The sequence below is a fragment of the Garra rufa genome, chromosome 15 (assembly GCF_049309525.1).
Source record: "Garra rufa chromosome 15, GarRuf1.0, whole genome shotgun sequence".
NCBI lineage: Eukaryota > Metazoa > Chordata > Actinopteri > Cypriniformes > Cyprinidae > Garra > Garra rufa.
The window spans coordinates 15566862-15584897 of NC_133375.1; the positions used below are offsets into that span (position 1 = coordinate 15566862).

The window sequence follows — 18036 nt, forward strand, 5'->3', positions numbered from 1 at the left end:
CACTGATCGGCAAAAGATCGCAGTGTTTGCATTCTCTCTCAAGCCCGAGAGCAGCGTGCTCCTCCCCCAAACACTCGAGGCAAAAGCCATGTGAATCATCTTCAGAGATTAGCCTGTTACACGGAGGCACGCATCTCTTCGAATCAGACATGGTAAGGGCTGTTTATTTTCCTTTTTATTGCTTTGTGTAAACCTTAGCAAGCGTAACGTGGCAAAGAGATAACACACACACACACACACACACAAACACACACACAACAGGGTCCTTGAAGACAAAGAAACCTGAAGGTGTGTTCGTTTCACATCTATTTTTAACCCTCAGGTGCGTGCAATCAATTACATCACCTACCGAGGTTATTTAGGCCAAATTCTTGGCGTGTTTGACACACATGCTTCACAACCGGTCGAACAAAGAATGTTCTCATTAGCGTATTGATACGCAGCATCGAGTGTAGCTTTTGGTAGGGAACCCTGGTTAGTGTTGTAGAACCTAGTTGCACAGTGGTGGTCAACTGATAAGTTTGCTAGAGCTACTTTTCTTAGCAAGGTTGTGTTGAAAATGATGCTCTGTCGTCCAAACTGAGATGTCTGAAATGAGTCAGAGATATAAGCTGAGGCAGTGGGATCATTGGGTAGGAGAATCCATGTGTATATGGAGAAAAAAGGAGTGACCACTGAACCTTGAGGCACCCCTGTGATTAGCTGATGTAACTCAGCCACCTCCTCTCAGTGAGACTATGAAAGATCTTCCAGGTAAGACTAAACCACCAAAAGACCATAACTGTGAGTCCCAAGTCAGAAAGTGTGGACAGGAGGATCAAGAATTTTACTACAGTCTCAAAGGCATCAGAGAAGTAAAATAGAATAAGGACTGATGATTGGAGTACACTTTTGCCATCTGAAGACTTTCACCAATAGGCAGCATTTTTGGACCGCAAGAACAGCAGGTCGTAGGTCATAGCAGTCAAGTCCAGCTAAGATCCCACAGCAGCACAATCAAGCTCAAGGCAACAATCTCCTGGATCCATTCTGCTTAAGTCTTCTGTAATGGTGAGAAACTCGAAGAAGAGGAAGAGTTGGACCCAGAAGTGAGGACATCAACAATACAAGGACAAGACTCAATAACTAACACAGGAAACATATAGGCAGACACAAATGATTGAACAAGACGCACCTGGAATCAATGATAGGGTAATCGACAGAACAACTACAACTGGAATACAAACTGTTTTTTGGATACGTTTGTGGATTACTGTTAATAAATACTATGTTTGGATCCTCAGCCTTCGTGACTCAGTGCAGTCTGTGACACAAATACACAGGAAACTAATTAAACAGACAAAAGACAAGACCCCAAATACTGAAAACATACCAAAACCATAACAGGCAATTGTACATTCAATGTACACTCGAAAAAACTGTGGGTATAAATGAGTGAACAAATGTAGGGCAGCAATTTTATCAATTAAATTCAGATACCACTACTAATTTTTAGACACCTGATATAGTGCACTACAAAGGGGATAAGGAACAATTTCAGGTGTTGTTCTGCTTGCTGCTTATCATAGTTCCAGCTGGCTATGACAAAAATTGTGATTAACATGGTAGACACCTTTTATCACTGATGTTGTTTTAGCACATCATGTACAAAGTCTGAACAAATTATTGCTAATTGCCATGTTGCCATAATCTTACGAACTAATTTATTGTAATCTCTTATGTAATATGTATGTGTGTTCAGTTTAATGAGACGGGCCGAGGCAGTGTGTGCAGTCAAGCCATTATGTTGGTGACGGATGGAGCTGTGGAAACATATGACGCTGTCTTTGCCGAGTACAACTGGCCTGATAGAAAGGTAAGAAGAGTTTCTGTAGGCCCAGTTTGCCAGGTCAACTGCCAAATAATTTTACAGACTGGAATTCTTTAAATGTAAAAACGTCTCAGGTTACATATGTAACCCTGGTTCCCTGAGGGAACGAGACGCTGCGTCATCAATGCTTTGGGGGAATGCCATTGGCGAGCCGCACTCTGAACGTAGTCTGCAAACAATCAGATGACGGGAGTGACGTCACAGGCGTGGTGATGTAAGCGACCAGGAAGTATAAAGCACGTGCGTTTGAAGCCAGCATCAGCCTCTTGGAATGAAGCGAGCGCCGCAGGGATGCGGGAATTATGGTCCATGACACAGCATCTCATTCCCTCAGGGAACCAGGGTTACATACGTAACCTGACACGTTCCCTTCCGGGAACTCGCGCTGCGTCATCAACGCTTTGGGGAACGAGATGTCCACGCCCCCAGAATTCCAAGTCCCTGTCTAGGGTCTGCTGGGACAAGGGTGGAAAGAGATGTGCCTGGTGGAACATGCCAGGACAGGAAAGATAAAAACTCTGCCTAGGGAAATTGCTAGGGCAAGAGCGATAATACACCACTGTCTGGGGAACCGCCAAAACAAGAGGGAAGAGGAGTGTCTGGTGAACATGCCAGAGAACGAGAGAAAAAGTCTCCGCCTGGGGAAATTGCCAGGACGCGAGGGATAAAACTGTGCCTAGGGAACCGCTAGGACAAGGATGGTAATATACCTCTGTCTGGGGAACCACCAGAACTAAGCGGGAAATAGGAGTACCTGGTGACCATGCCAGGGCACGAGGAAATCTCCGCCTGGGGAAATAGCAAGGACGAGAGTGGTAATACACCTCTGTCTGGGGAACTGCCAGACCAAGAGGGGTAAAAACTCTTATGCTTCATGAGAGAATGGCAATACACCTTTGTCTGGGGAACTGCCAGACCAAGAGGGGTAAAAACTCTTATGCTTCATGAGAGAAATACACCTCTGCCTGGAGAAACAGCCAGTGCAAGAGGGAGAAAGAGTGCGCCTGAGAATATGTGCCTGGGGGATATGCCAGGACACTAAAAGAGGTCTCCTCCTGGGGAACCGCCAGGACAAGGAGAGGTAAAGCTCTGTCTGGGAAGATTGCTAAGACAAGAGTGGTAATACACCTCTATCTCGGAGACTGCCAGAACAAGAGGGATAAAAAAGTGCACCTGGTGATCATGCCAGGGCACGAGAAAAAAACTCTGTCTGGGAATATTGCCAGGACGAGAGTAGTAATACGCCTCTGTCTGGGGAACTGCCAGACCAAGAGGGGTAAAACTCTGTGCCTAGCCCATTGCTAGGGCGGGAGGATAAAGGAGCCAGGAGCGGCTCTGAGGTCAAGTTCATAAAACCTGACAAATGTGAGAGGTGAGGACCAACCTGCAGCACTGCAAATGTCCCGGATGGGGACACCTGCCATCACAGCTTTAGAGGAAGCCAAACCTCGGGTAGAGTGAGCCTTGACCCCCAAGGGTGATGGGAGGCCAGAGGACTCATATACAGTAGAAATGCTCGCACTGGAAACATGCAATTATACTTCCGATGGTCGGGCTCCACGAATAGAGGAGGAAAGAAGGCCTGAAGTGTAATTGGCTGTGGTACTGAAGATGGGACCTTAAGAACATACCCAGCTCTAGGGTAGAGAAAAGCTTTGGCCAAACCGGGCGCAAAGTCAATATAAGAGGGGGCCACTGAAAGGGCCTGCAGGTCCCCGACTCTCTTGAGAGAGGTAAGTGCAAGAAGCAATGCTGTCTCGATAGTAAGCATTCGATCAGAGATCTCTTCTATAGACTCGAATGGAAGCCTACATAGAGCTTCGAGCACCACAGCGAGATCCCACGTAGGGACCCTCGGTTTCACTCGAGGCCTCAACCTGAGTGCACCGCGGAGGAATCATATGACCAAGGGGTTTCTACCAACTGACAGGCCACCGAGAGGGGCGTGGTAAGCCGATAAAGCCGCCACATACACCTTCAGGGTGGAGTGCCTCGGCCACGCCTGTACCATAGCATCCAGTCCCAGAGGAGCTGGAGGAACTAGAGAGTACAAGAGGGGACATTGCGATGTCTCTCGAGTCGCAAAAAGGTCCACCTGAGCCTGGCCAAACACTCTCCAAATCTGCTTCACTACTTCTGGGTGAAGCATCCATTCCCTGGGCCTCGGCCCCTGCCTCGACAGAACGCCTGCTCCCACATTGAGTCCAGGGATATGAACTGCTCTTAATGACAGGAGTTTTCCCTGTGACCACAGGAGAATCTGGTACGCCAGCTTGTACAAGGGGCGTGAACGCAGACCCCCCTGGTGATTGATATAATAGACTACCGCAGTGCTGTCGGTGCGGACCAGCACATGAAGGTTTCTCAGGTCTGGGAGGAAGTGCTTTAGAGCCCAGAACACAGCCAGCATTTCTAGGCAGTTTATGTACCATGAAAGATGGTGGTCGCTCCCCATCCGGTGAGGGACGCATCTGTCAACACCTGGCCCTGAGACAGAAACCAAGGTTTCTTCCACATGTCCAAGGCCCGTAGGCATCGCTGCGTGACCCTGATCTTGCGGAATGGGTTCCCCCTCAGGGAAAACCCCTTGGTTTTGAGCCACCACTGTAGCGGTCTCATGTACAGCAGTCCAAAAGGTATCACGTTGGATGCAGCTGCCATTAGACCTAACAGTACTTGAAACTGTTTGACAGTGAGTGACAGGCCTAGCTTGACCGCATTTGCTGCAGTAAGGATCGACTCGATCCGAGCAGGTGACATACATGCCTGCATCGTGGTAGAATCCCATATGACACCTAGATAAGTGGTTCTCTGTAATGGAGAAAGTACACTTTTCTTGGCGTTGAGTCTCAACCCCAGCTCTTTCATGTGAGCGAGAACAACTATTCGATGTTGAACCGCTAACTGTTCTGTGCTGGCTAAAATCAGCCAGTCGTCTATATAGTTGAGTATGCGGATGCTCTGGAGTTGCAGAGCCAGAGCAGCATCCACACACTTTGTAAAGGTCCGGGGTGAGAGTGCTAGGCCGAAAGGAAGAACTCTGTATTGGTAAGCTACGCCCCTGAAAGCGAACCTGAGAAACTTCCTGTGTTGAGGAAGGATGGAGACGTGAAAATACGCGTCTTTTAGATCTATTGTGACCAGTCCTTTGACCTGATTTGAGACACGACGTGACTGACAGTTAACATCTTGAACTTCAGCTGTCTGAGATCTAGAATGGGCCGCAGCCCTCCATCCTTCTTGGGAACAATGAAGTACCGGCTGTAGAACCCGGACTCTCTGTGTTGAGGAGGGACCACCTCGATGGCCTCCTTCCTCAGAAGAGAATTTACTTCCTGTTCCATTACCAGACCCTGCTCGGGGCTTACAAGAGTAGAAAATACCCCGTTGAACGGTGGCGGCGGAGCGCCGAACTGGATATAATAGCCTTTCTCTACAGTACGCAGAACCCATGCAGATATATTCGGCAGTAGTTTCCACGCTGCCAGAAATTCTACTAGGGGAACCAGCCTCTCGAGACTGGTTTCTGATATTATTTGAGGCAATGATTCGGTGAGCTGTAACAGCTGGCTGGCAGGAGACACCTGAATCAATTGTCTTGGAGACCCCCGTGGGGGTGGCCAACCCTCTAGTTCCGCTACGATACAGGGCATAAAGACTAGAGGAAATGGTTCGCGGGAGATTGCTGCACCCTGTAACACTGGCAGGGTTAGCTGACAGATCTCCTGAGGGCCCCGAGGAGGGGCGGCCACCATGAACTGTGGTGAACCACAAACCTCCCTGAGAGGGGCTGCCCTCATTGACCCTGAACTGGGGCAGTCAGGGCCGTTTAGCCGAGGACCTCTTCGACTGGAGGACGACCCTCAGGTCCGGCCTCGTCTTAGAAGCCCCCGGCTTGGAGTGTTGCTGACCCAGCCCTCTAGGTCTGTCCGGAGGGGCACGGGCTGCAACACTCCTCTTTTGAGCCTCTCTGTGTGAGGAGCTAGTACACGGCTGGGGCTGCTCCCGTCCAGCAGCCCCAGAGGAATAAACGCGGCGAGGGAGGTAGCGCTGGAACGCCGCCGCTTGCTTGCGAGCCTCCTGGTGTCTGCTGACAACCGTGTCAACAGAGTCACCAAAGAGGCCAGAAGGCTGCAGCGGGGCGTCCAGGAGGAGGACCCTGTCCTTTTCTTTCATTCCGGACAGGGTCAGCCACAGATGCCTCTCCGCAGCCACCAGGGCTGCCATAGACTGCCAGACAGCGCGAGCGGTCTCCTTGGTGGCATGGAGAGCAAGATCTGCAGTGCGGCGCATCTCAGTGATGTTAGCCTCCTCGCCGTTGCTTAATTCCTTAAGCAGGTCAGCCTGGTATGCTTGCAGAATGGACATTGTATGACGGTAAGCACCAGCCTGACCCACAGCCGTGTACGCTTTGCCCACCAAGCTCAAAGTTGTCTTAAGTGGCTTGGAGGGCAAGGACGGAGCCTTCAAGGACGATGCCAGACCAGGTGACAGATAGCTAGTTAGCATCTGTTCAACCCGTGGCATCGCCTTGTAACCACGCTCATCCAGCCCCCCACATTACCGTAGTAATCTGAGGAGGGGGTGAACAAGCGGGCTGAAAAAGGTTTTTCCCATGACCTGGAGATCTCTGTGTGCAGGTCAGGGAAAAAGGGAAGGCTCCGTTTTGGAGGTGCTGACTTTGTCCGCAGAAAGCGCTCATCGAGCTTACTTTTCTGCGGCTCATTATGCTGTTCAGCGGGCCAACTGATGTTGAGTTTGGCTACCGCATCAGTCAGCACCTCCAATAGCTCCTCATACTGAGGTGATCGGGGGGGCGGTTGAATACTTTCGGCAACGCTCTCCACATCAACCTCATCGGAGGAAGACAGGAGAAGTGTTGACTCCTCTTCCTGGAGGGAAGGAACCGCAGCGCGGGCTTCCTCATCCAGTAAGAGGTCAATCGATCCACCCGGTGAGGAGGGAGATAGGGGTTCACCCGTCTCCATTCCCTCTAGTAGATCGAGCTGCGAACCCCACGAGTGCACCTGCCGCTCCGCCTTAGTGGAAGCGGGGCCAGACCCGCAAGGAACGCTTGCGAAGGCTCCCTCCTCAAAGAGAGCCTTCCGGGAAAGGAGCACCCGCAGTGGAAGACGATTTCACTGCGGGCAGCCAGCCCCCTCGAGAGCTGACTGTGCATGCTCCGCACCCAAGCAGACTACACACAGACTGTGTGTATCCCCACCAACAATGAAACGTTGGCAGGGAGGAACACACCGTCTGTGTGGCTGCTCAACCGCTTTAGAAATGTCTTTCCTCCTTTTCTCTTGGTTGACATATTGCTCAAATAAAAGTTGTGCAAACTGGCACAGATAAACAGCAATATGCAATAGACAGACACACATAGAGCGCTCTCGCTGAATGACAAAAGCTGACGCCGGCTTCAAACGCACGTGCTTTATACTTCCTGGTCGCTTACGTCACCACGCCTGTGACGTCACTCCCATCATCTGATTGGTTGCAGACTACGTTCAGAGTGCGGCTCGCCAATGGCGTTGCCCCAAAGCGTTGATTGCAAAGATTGCTGTTCTTATTTCTTCTTTCCCAAGCAGTTTTTACTGATGAGTAAGATAGTGGTTAGAGATATATAAAATATTAATAATATTCGATTCAAAACAATAATATTCAATTCATCAGAAACTCCAAATACTAATACACTCCTTCATCCATTCCTGAAAAGAGGATGGAATGGAAAAAACATGGGATGTCAAACTCTTAATAAATTGTCAAAGGGTTAAAAAAAAACCACATTTTAAATCCTTCTGAACAAAAGAGGACAGAGCATGACACAGCAAAATTAGCTACTATGCAAAACTGTGACATAATGTGGCGTATAGTACAGTGGTGGTATGAAAAAATACCATGGTACTTTGACATGAACTTTTTAAAATTATTACCATTACCATATTATAGAGGTACTTTTAATGTTGTTTTTTTATAGTTTCACATGATTCAGACTGAATCGGAAACTGATTCAAACCATTTGTTAATCTGCCTAACATAGAGAAAGAACCAACTGATAAATCTGGTATACTAAACAAACAACAAAAAAATCACTGCAGGAATACTGTAAAGGGATAAATAAATGTTTCTCGGGTCAGTATTTTGTTAACTCGTTTGCCAGACAAGAACAGTAATATATTAATAGAGTTGGTGGCAGGATACATTTTGCTTGGTAAAAAAGCACCTCATTGTGAGCCAATATGGTGTTCTTTTGTGTGTCTTCCCCATTAATGCCGTTATTATTCCCCAAATGTAAAGTACTGTTAATGCTTCCCTCGCTCAACATGTCTAATGTCTTTCTGGGTGGTCTAAATCTACTGAAAAGCTACTGCTTATTAATGTTTCACACTTACTGGTCGTATTACTAGTGGTACTTTGCAGTTTACATTAAACCACTGTAATCTAATCATCCTTCATTAATCTAAAATGCCATGCAATGATTCCTTTATACCTTAAATCATTATTTTTTGTTGAGTGTAATGACATTATCAAGTCATTGAAAATCTTGAGCTTTTGAAAGTGAAACTGAAGCGAGATGTGGCCAAGTATGATGACCCATACTCGGAATTTGTGCTCTGCATTTAACCCACAGTAACCACAGTAGTGAACACATATACTGAAGGTGGAAGAGAGCGCTGGTTGTTCGCTCCCCCTACTGAAAATTCCTGCCGGACCTCATACTTGAACCCGCAATCTTCAGGTTACAAGTCCGACTTTCTAACCATTAGGCCACAGCTGCCCCCACGTTTGATACTTTCGATACCCTAAAGTGGGAATGCTTACCAAACAAAGTATTATTTTGAATAAATGAAGAAGACAAGATTTAAGAACCCAAATGTCAATTATTTGGATATTATCCGTAGGGAATATTATTTACAGCACTCACTAGCCATAATGTGTCCCTAACTGCTGAACCGAAGCAGTAAATGTACACAGGTCCTATCCCAAATGGCAATCTAAACCGTTGCAGTCCTCCTCCGAGTCAACATTTTCATGACATAATGCCATTTTGACTGTTGCCTAATGCCTTATGTGTCTGCTGTGGAGCCTAAAATGACAAATGGGACACCCAAATGGTACACTCTACAGTCTCTTGGACTGAGTATGTGACAGCATAGTCAGCAGTCAGCAAGACCCCAAGTACACATTAAGTGTGCCATTTGGGACAGGGCCATATTTTCTTGCTCAGGGTTCTGTGGTGTTGGACCTGCCTTTCTCTAATTCATTCATTGTTTTTCTCATTCTATCAGGTCTTTTCTCAAACATAATCTTTACTTGGCCACTTATGCACTTCATTATGTACCTAGATTTGTCACAATCTAATCTTTTCTTAGATTTGTTAGATTTAGACACAGTTTGAGTCTGATAGCTCTTTCACAGGACTAAAATGCTTTAACTAAAACAAGGGAACCAATAATTAAGCAGTGGGAATCCAATTCTAATTTGTAGCCACAATCTTTTTTTCCCATGTCATGTGTGGAGAACATTGCAATGGGAAGTGAATAATTTTATGATTAACACATATATTAGTTGAGGAAAGTGCACACACGGTTTCACAAAAAAGCTTGGATTGTTTGGTTGTCCAAACTTTTATTGAAGTTAATGCATTTAATAATATTAAAGAGCAAACTAATTAGATGCAGTCAGGTTGCTGTGTCTTATCTCCTGTTAAGGGATTGTACATTAGCTCTATCGTCAGCAATTAAACATGACTGACAGCTAACCAAAGCTCTCCTGTCTGCAGGTGCGAGTGTTCCCTTACCTGATTGGTCGGGAGTCTGCCTTTGCTGATAATCTGAAATGGATGGCCTGTGCTAATAAAGGTTAGGCTTACTCATTCTTCCGTATGCAGTTCTGTAAACAGTTCCGCAGCTGATTAATGTACAGTGAAAGAATGACCTGATCTCTGTGTGTGTCCAGTGAAAAACAACCTGCATTTGTCTGAAATTGCTCTATTCAGTTTGTTAAAGTTAAAGCAATGGCTTGTGTATAGTGTATGAATTATTATTAATTTATAGATTAGATCATACTTTATTTATCATTTCTTAGTTTATGTGTGTGTGATTTGATCCAGTTGACAAGACAATGTTGAACAGGATGATAATCTGAACAATGAGATTTTGTGAGTATTTGTATGAAATTTTATATAAAATGTGTTTATACCACACATACATTTTCTTACATTTTGTATAGACAATAAAACATACTGTCACACATTGGTGATGCAAAATGCACAAGGACAAAAAGAGATCAAAAGCAAAGTCTTTTAATTTGATGAATTCAGGAGACAAGGCAAATAAACCAACTCAACATAGATAAGAACGGATGAAGACTAAGGGAGAACTGAGGACTTATAAACATGAATCCAACAAAAGGAACTAATGAGATGATTAACAAGACACAGGTGGAAACAAATAACTCAGAACAGGAGAACTAGGTCATGGGGAGCAAAGCAAAACACAATGGAAACACAGGAAGGCACTTTGGGAAGGCACTTTCTCGGGCCACACGACACAAAGTCCAACTGAGGAGGGAGGGTGGGGGCTCTGGAGGTGGGTGTGGAGCAGGAGAGAGGCAGAAATCACACCAGACGCGACTTGCGTGAATAAATCTCACTATTCGTGCGTAGTTGGATGCTTGAACATTTTGAGTTTACTCGCTTCATTCGTGCGTGAAATTCACTTCACAACAGACGCAAATTCGCGTCAAGGAGGGGCATCTGAAAGTAGTTGTAAAATACAGCAAATAAGCACAATTTGCTGGCTTTAACTAGCTTGTAGTCTCAATATGTATATATACATAGCTCAAATTGAGTAAAGGGCGTTTTTTACAACTTACCAGATTGTCTGACCTCCTCACTCACTTTCTTCCAAGCAAGATCCTTTTTATTCCTGTTTCTATAAAAGTAATAAGATGTATCGTACAGCTCCGAGTATCCACATACAGCAAGGATGATTTTGTCATCCATTGTTGGTTCGGATTTCTGCCTCCTTCACTACTAGAGCAAGCTCCTGATTGGTTAATGCGGCGCGAATTTTCGGCAAAGTTCAGATTTTTTCAACTTCACGCGAATCACGTATTATGCGCGTCAAATGCCAGAAACACTCAATTTGCGCCGCGGCATTCATGCGAATCACACCTCAGGGAGGTCTATCGCATCTTTGCATTGACTTAACATGTAAATCACTCACGCTTAACGCGCCATCTGGTGTCGTCTGGTGTGAACGCACCTTAAGTCCAAAAAAAAGTCCATGGGGGAGTGGAGGGTGGGAGGAGCCAAATGTTGGTCCAGAGACCAACCAGGACGATGCCCCAGGGTGGAGTCGTAGGAGGATCCATTGTGGAAAGCTGGCAGATGACACCCTGAGGACAAGTGATGGAGACCCAGGTGGAGGTAAGCAGATGGAGAGCCCGGGCGACACACAGGATCTGGATGGCCAAGACAGAGCTGACGGCTCAGGCGCCCGAGGCATAGCCGGGAATCCGGAAGACTGTGGTAGAGCCGGGGTGACAGAGGACCAAGGTGGAGCCAGAGGAAAGGACAATCCTTACAGAGCCAGAGGGATGAGTGATGAGGCAAAGCCAGAGGAGTGGAGTCCCATTCCAGTTGATGGTCAACGACTGACCAAGGTGGAGCTAGGGATGAGGGAGCCCGGTGGAGCTGGTGGGATTATGGGTCACAGTGGAGACGAGGGAGCTAGGAACCCAGGTGAAGTCGGACTTGGAGGCTGGAGGCGGAGTCAGGGGATCCTAATGCCTAGGCAGATCTGGAGACTGGAAGTCTCAGATGGTGCTGACTGAGGGTGAGCTGAGGGACTGACAGGCACCCACGGACACAGGGCTGAGGAACTGGCTGGCATATGAGGAGGCAGGAGAGGGAGGGTGGGTGGGAGCTTAAGAATTACAGGGAGTTTAGGAGACACAGATCTGGATGAAACCAGCAGAGACTCAGGAGAGCTGGACATAACCAGCAGAGACACAGGAGAGCTGGACAGAACCAGCCGAAACACTGGAGAACTGGGCACTACCTCCCGAAACCAGTCTATGAAGTCCATTTGAATAATATCCATAAGTTCCTCATGATATTTCCCAGAAACCAGTTGCAGCTCACCTTCAGTGGCGGGAGTGTGGCGATCTCAACCAGTACTCTCTCAGGCACGTGCGATGTTTTACGCTCTGGCTCTCCACCTGCGGTGGAGTCAGGCACTTGCTCCGTGCTGCAGGATGATACCTGGCAGGTCTCTGATTCGGGAGTGGGGCTGGAGATGTCCTCCTCAGCGAGGCAGATAGAGAAATACAGTCGATTTTTCTCCAGCACCCACTCCACGAAAGCGCCGAAATTCTCACAGGGACCGTTTCCTGGGAGGCATGCCTTGGATGAGGTAGAAAACATAAAGCAAGTGGTCCATATAGTGAATTTGGCACGCCAAATCCAAAAAGTCTCTGGTGTGATCTTCCAGGGAATGGTCAGGCAGAGGAGTTGGACGTTAGGCAGGTCTATATAGAAAAAAAAAAGAAAGAAAAACTCTGCTAAAACAGTACTGGTCCATTCTTCTGTCACATGTTGATGATGCAAAATGCATGTGAATGAGGGGGATGAAAAAAATCTTTTAATTAGATAATCCAAGAGACAAGGCAAGTAAACCAACTTAACATAGATAAGAAAAGACAAAGACTAAGGGAGAACTAAGGACTTATAAACATGAACCAAACAAAGGAAACTAATGAGATAACTAATGAGGTAATTGAAAGCAGCAATTACAGGGCCAAGCAAAATCAGAGGCAAATAGAGAGCTAAGCATGGCAACAGGTGGTGCTGTTATTAAATTGATGTTGTGTGTGTTGTGTGAGGTGACAAAGGCACACACAAAGTTTGGTGTCATTATGAAATTGGCTTTGCAGAGATAAAGTCTCAGAGTCATTTTTGGCATCAAGCCTAAAATTTGTAGCGGCGCTGTACGAAAACGGTTTCATCTATCAACATGAAATTCATAACTTTTTGTCAGCACAATCTGAAGATGATATGACACAATTTTGGTGAAAATCGGACGAACAGTCCAGGACAAGTTCGGAAAAGTATGTTTTCAACATAAATCAAAATGATGGACAGGAAGTTCGACAAACTATGGCATAATTGGTATCTATGTTGTTGGCATGACCCAAGGAATATTTTGAGATCACTTTCATTACAACAGGCTAACAACAACAGAGCAGGTGAGGACGAATAGTCCTTGGATGAAGGTAAATTGCACCACACACACACATAAATTTTCCACAGTCGCTGGATATACACTATATTGCTAAAAGTACTGGGACACCCCCTTCTAATGAATAGGTTTGACTACTTTAGCAATTTCCATAAGTTCAAATCTTAATGTTTAAGCATATGATTATACTAGGGAATTGTGTGCTTCTAATTTTATAACAACAGTTTGGGAAAAAAAAAATTCTCACTCATAACAGCAGACAACAAATCACTGAATGTTTTTTGTGTATAAACTGTATACACATATCAATTAATATTTTTTATTATTCATCTTTTGTCTGTGTTGTCAGGTTATTTTACCCAGATCTCCACACTAGCAGATGTTCAGGAGAATGTGATGGAGTATCTGCATGTGCTCAGTCGGCCAAAGGTCATTGATCGAGAGCATGACATGGTGTGGACAGAAGCCTATGTTGATAACACTGTAAGTGACTAATTTATGTGTTGGACATTTTGATGTTTTTATGTAGTATCCACATATGAATTATTGTTAACCTTATGAACCCCATGCACACAGGGAAGAATATTAAAATATAATGAACTGAAAGTGCAGTGTATGTGCATACACTGTCTGTACTTGTTTATTTTTTTTATGCAGATCAGGCTACAATGCAAACGTTCCCCATATTATGCACTGCGTAGTTCAGATTTTGTTGGCAAAATCGGAATGCCACATGACCTGGGACTGTACATCACCCAGAGATTCCGGTGCTTGAATAATTTTTTCAAAATGTAGTTTACAGGAATTCATTAACACTTTCCACTGCCTCCTAAGGTCCTGTTCTGCATTTGTAAGCTTATTGCTTATTGATTTGTTTCAATTCGGACAAGCAACTCCTTTCAACCGCATCTTCTTCTGATGAATAAGATGGCTTCAAGGAGCCGAGTGCAACCGTAGAGCATCCTACTCACTCAATAGCGTATTATGAGCTGTTTAAAGCTGTGATAAGGGTGGTGGCTAAACATAGATGGGAAGCACCTCGTAGTAAACTTTGTTTTTTAACTAGTGGTTGGGCCCAGCCACCGAAGAGAAATTGCTGGCTGGAATTTCAGGTTTACGAGGCTGATCTGCTGAAGGAGCTGAGTGCCGCCAAGGCCATCAAGGGCTCTCATCTATGGCTAAAACTCTCTGGGATCAGTGAAAAAGAAAAAAGCATGATGTCATCATCTGGCCTGTTTGGTGACATTGTCAACCCCATTGTAAGGGTTCAGGTTGTTAAAAAGCAGTCAGAGGTGTTCCGGGAGTTTATTCCTCACTGGGTCTAGGGGTTAATGGTATCTACCAGCCAGCCCTGGCCTCCTCTTAGCTCCCACAGAGAAACAGAAGGCTATTGTTGGCAGACCATGTTCCCCCTCATAGGGATTGAACAAGAAGAAGACCTGACACCAGAGCATCCAGGTTTTCTTTGCCGTGTCCTCCCTCAGAGGGAAGAACCAGAAGAAGGCTTGACACCAAGGCATCCAGTTGTTTTTTGGCAAGCCCCTTTGAGAGAAATTTACACCACTACGTTGTGATGCCTCGACACCCTATCGAGACTGCTGCACTAGCTCCACCACTAGCTGAGTTTACACAGCGGAGTCTTTATTCATTAAAAGTGATTCAAGAAGTTTACTTTGGGGCCATTCAGTGAAGGTCTGGCCCCTTCTTCTAGAGCCCCTTCTGCCAGGAGATTGAATGCTCTTTAACAGGAGAGAGTCCCCATGGTGTCTCTTTATATCATGGTGTGATATGAACCATTTGAACGTACTCTACTCCCCAGTTGGTTCAGTGCTGGAGCTTATGCAAGAGCGTCTTTTAGCAGGGTGGACCCCTGCCACTCATAAGGTGCATGTGGTCACCATTTCAGCTTGGCACATTCACATGGATGGTCCTCTTTGGAGAAACATCCCCTTGTGTATCATTTTATGCATGGTGCCAGACAACTGAGGGCTACCTGCAGACTACCTTCCTGGGAGGTTGCTATAGTTCTGGAAGGGTTATTAGAGGCTCCCTCTAAATCCTTGGAATCACCCTTTGAGAAGTTTCTGTTTGTCAAATTAGTTCTGTTAACAGCTGTAAATTTGCTAAATAGGCTAGGGGATTTGCAGGCCCTGTCAGTTGCTTTTCCCTGTCTAGATTCTGTACCCTAGGCCAGATTATGTGCATAAGGTGCCTTTATACCTCTTTAATGCTGTTGTTTTTCAAGCTTTCTGTCCTCTGCCTGTTGAAGAGAGGCTGCACAGGTTATGTCCAGTCAGGGCCTTGGGGATTTATGTTCACTGCTCAGGCCAATGCTGTAAAGTGTGTCTACGTGAGAGTCATCTGACTTTGTCCTTGGCCAGTCAGATTGGCATGTGTTTACATGTGACTCAGATACCGGTTCCCACATAGCAGCAATGCCAAGAGGCAGTGTCTTGTTCTCTATACTGTCAAATAAATAAAAAAATAACAAATTAACAAATTAATAAACGAAAAAAAAAAAAAATGAATGCTCCATATTTGGGGGCAGCTGTGGCCTAATGGTTAGAGAATCAGACTTGTAATCCAAAGATTGCAGGTTCGAGTCTCAGGTCTTGTACTTGATTGTAGGTGGGGGGGGAGTGAATTACCAGCGCTCTCTCCACCCTCAATACCACGACTGAGGTGAGTCCCTAGAGCAAGGCACCGTACCCCCAACTGCTCCGCGGGCGCCGCAGCAATGGCTGCCCACTGCTCCGGGTGTGTGTGTGTGTGTGTGTGTGTGTGTGTGTGTGTGTGTGTGTGTGTGTGTGCACTTGGATGTGTTAAATGCAGAGCACAAATTCCTAGTATGGGTCACCATACTTGGCCTCATGTCACCTCCTTTCCTTTCCTTTCCTTACATTTTAGATCCAGACAACACTTTAGGAAGTAATGACCAAGAGCATAATAAGAAGTTATAACAAGCGTGCCCACACTCATTTGATCATAGTTTGTGTTTTGTCTTTGTAGCGTCCACAGGCTCAAAAGGTAAAGGTTTAATTCACATTTTGTGATTTAGTGGTGTTTCTACATAGCACATCACATAATGTGATGATCACATTATGTGAATTTGCTTTGTTACTGTGTGCAGTTTGGACAAGTTTTCATTCTTCTTTGACTTTTCATGAACTTTTTTTTTTTTTTAATTACGTGAAGGCATTGTGTCATCTATGTCACACTGTCATACTTGATTTTACAGTCATCTGTGCACTCAGAGTATCTTTATTGCAGTTAATGGCAGTCTTTATATGTGTTGACAGAGACAGAGTTGACCTGACCCATATTTACACATCACCCATTTCTTTAAAAAACACTGGTTGCCTGAAAACCATAAAATTCTGTTGCTGATGTGCAACATTGTTAAAAGTAGAATGCTTCATTGTCTCATAGTCTTACTATTTTACCTAAATGTACCTACATTTAGAATTTAGAATTTTTTCGCACCCCACATGGAAAGCAGAACTCTTCAAAACACAATATTTTCTACCAAACCTTGTCATACTCTACTATTCTGCTTGAGTGACACTAAACTAAAACTCATACAAAATTATCATAAGATTCCTTCAGTAAGCTGACCCTTAGTGCAGTGAATCTTAACTCCAGTCCTCGGGGCCCACTGCTCTGCACATTTTGTATGTTTCTGAGTCTGACAAACTCAATCCACAGTTCATGGATCTTTCTCCTAACGAGCTGATGATCTGAATCAGGTGCGTTAAATGGGGAAGACATACAAACTGTGCAAAGCAGTGGGCCCTGAGGACTGGAGTTGAGAACCACTGCCTTAGTAAACTTCAGCATACCTTTAAAAAGAGTACTTATTTTGGAAATAATATACTTTAAAATAGTATACTTAGATACAAACTGAAGGTGGTGTTTTCAGAACTTAAATGCATGTTATTTAGAATTTTATGAAAACATGTTATAGTTTAAATTTGTATTAAATGTAGTGAGTTGAATTTAAAAATGCTTTTTTTGACCCACTTAAGTAAGACTTAAGTAAGTGCATTGTTATGTTATTTTATAAATGCATATTGAGCATCAGTCAAGTATATGATCCAAAAATCAATTTTAGTGACATCTGATGACTAATTCAGTGTTTTATTCAGCATCATACACTCTTAAAAATGAAGGTGCTTTAAAAGGCTCTTCAAGTGATGCAATAGGGGAACCATTTTTGGTTCCACAAAGAACCTTCTCTTTCACACCTTTTTCTAATCTGAAGAACCTTCTTTCACCACAAAGAACCTTTTGTGAAACAGAAAGGTTCTTTATGGAACCATTTCGACAAAAAAGGTTCTTCTATTGCATCATAAAGCACCTTTATTTTTAAGAGTGTAGACAAAAAAACATTGTGTTTGGATGATGCTCTGAGTGTGTGTGAGTGTTCCCAGAGTCTGAGCTACTGTTGTGCTTCCAAATTTTCACCGCAACCCAGCTCAATCATCCATCATTCTACAGCCCATTTACTCTAACAACAAGACATCAAAAGAGCAAATAAGGGAAGAATATATATATGACAGTTTAAGCTGATTTGTCTCTCTTCCACTGATTCGCAGCTCATTGCCCCACTTCCGATGTCTTGTGATAATGTATGATTGTGACTTTTGGATGTTTACAGATCATGAATTCATCAAATGAGTTATTGTGAATGTGTAATTGAGCATGAATCGTGCATATGCATGTGTGTTTCTGCAAATGGAGAAGTAGGCTGTGACGTTACTGATTTAGATGCAGATGATGATGCTCTTTTCCAAGTCAGCCTCTGCCATTAGCCACTGAGTTCCTGGCAGCTGAGCGCATCCATCCACACCTGAGCATGAAGTCACATGATCTGAGTGCACATGAGTCTCTGCGTTTCATTCCGATTTTATCACAGAT

At 44.9% G+C, this 18036-nt stretch overlaps 1 protein-coding gene across 1 annotated transcript in view; it reads left to right on the forward strand.

Moving 5' to 3' along the window:
- The window catches only part of cacna2d3a (calcium channel, voltage-dependent, alpha 2/delta subunit 3a), a 290790-nt gene that overhangs the window by 116158 nt on the left and 156596 nt on the right, over positions 1–18036 (forward strand). Inside the window, exons 11-13 of the mRNA XM_073818644.1 lie at positions 1742–1855; positions 9657–9735; positions 13469–13602. Of these exons, the coding sequence (XP_073674745.1) occupies positions 1742–1855; positions 9657–9735; positions 13469–13602 (327 nt within the window). The remainder of the gene's footprint in view (positions 1–1741; positions 1856–9656; positions 9736–13468; positions 13603–18036) is intronic.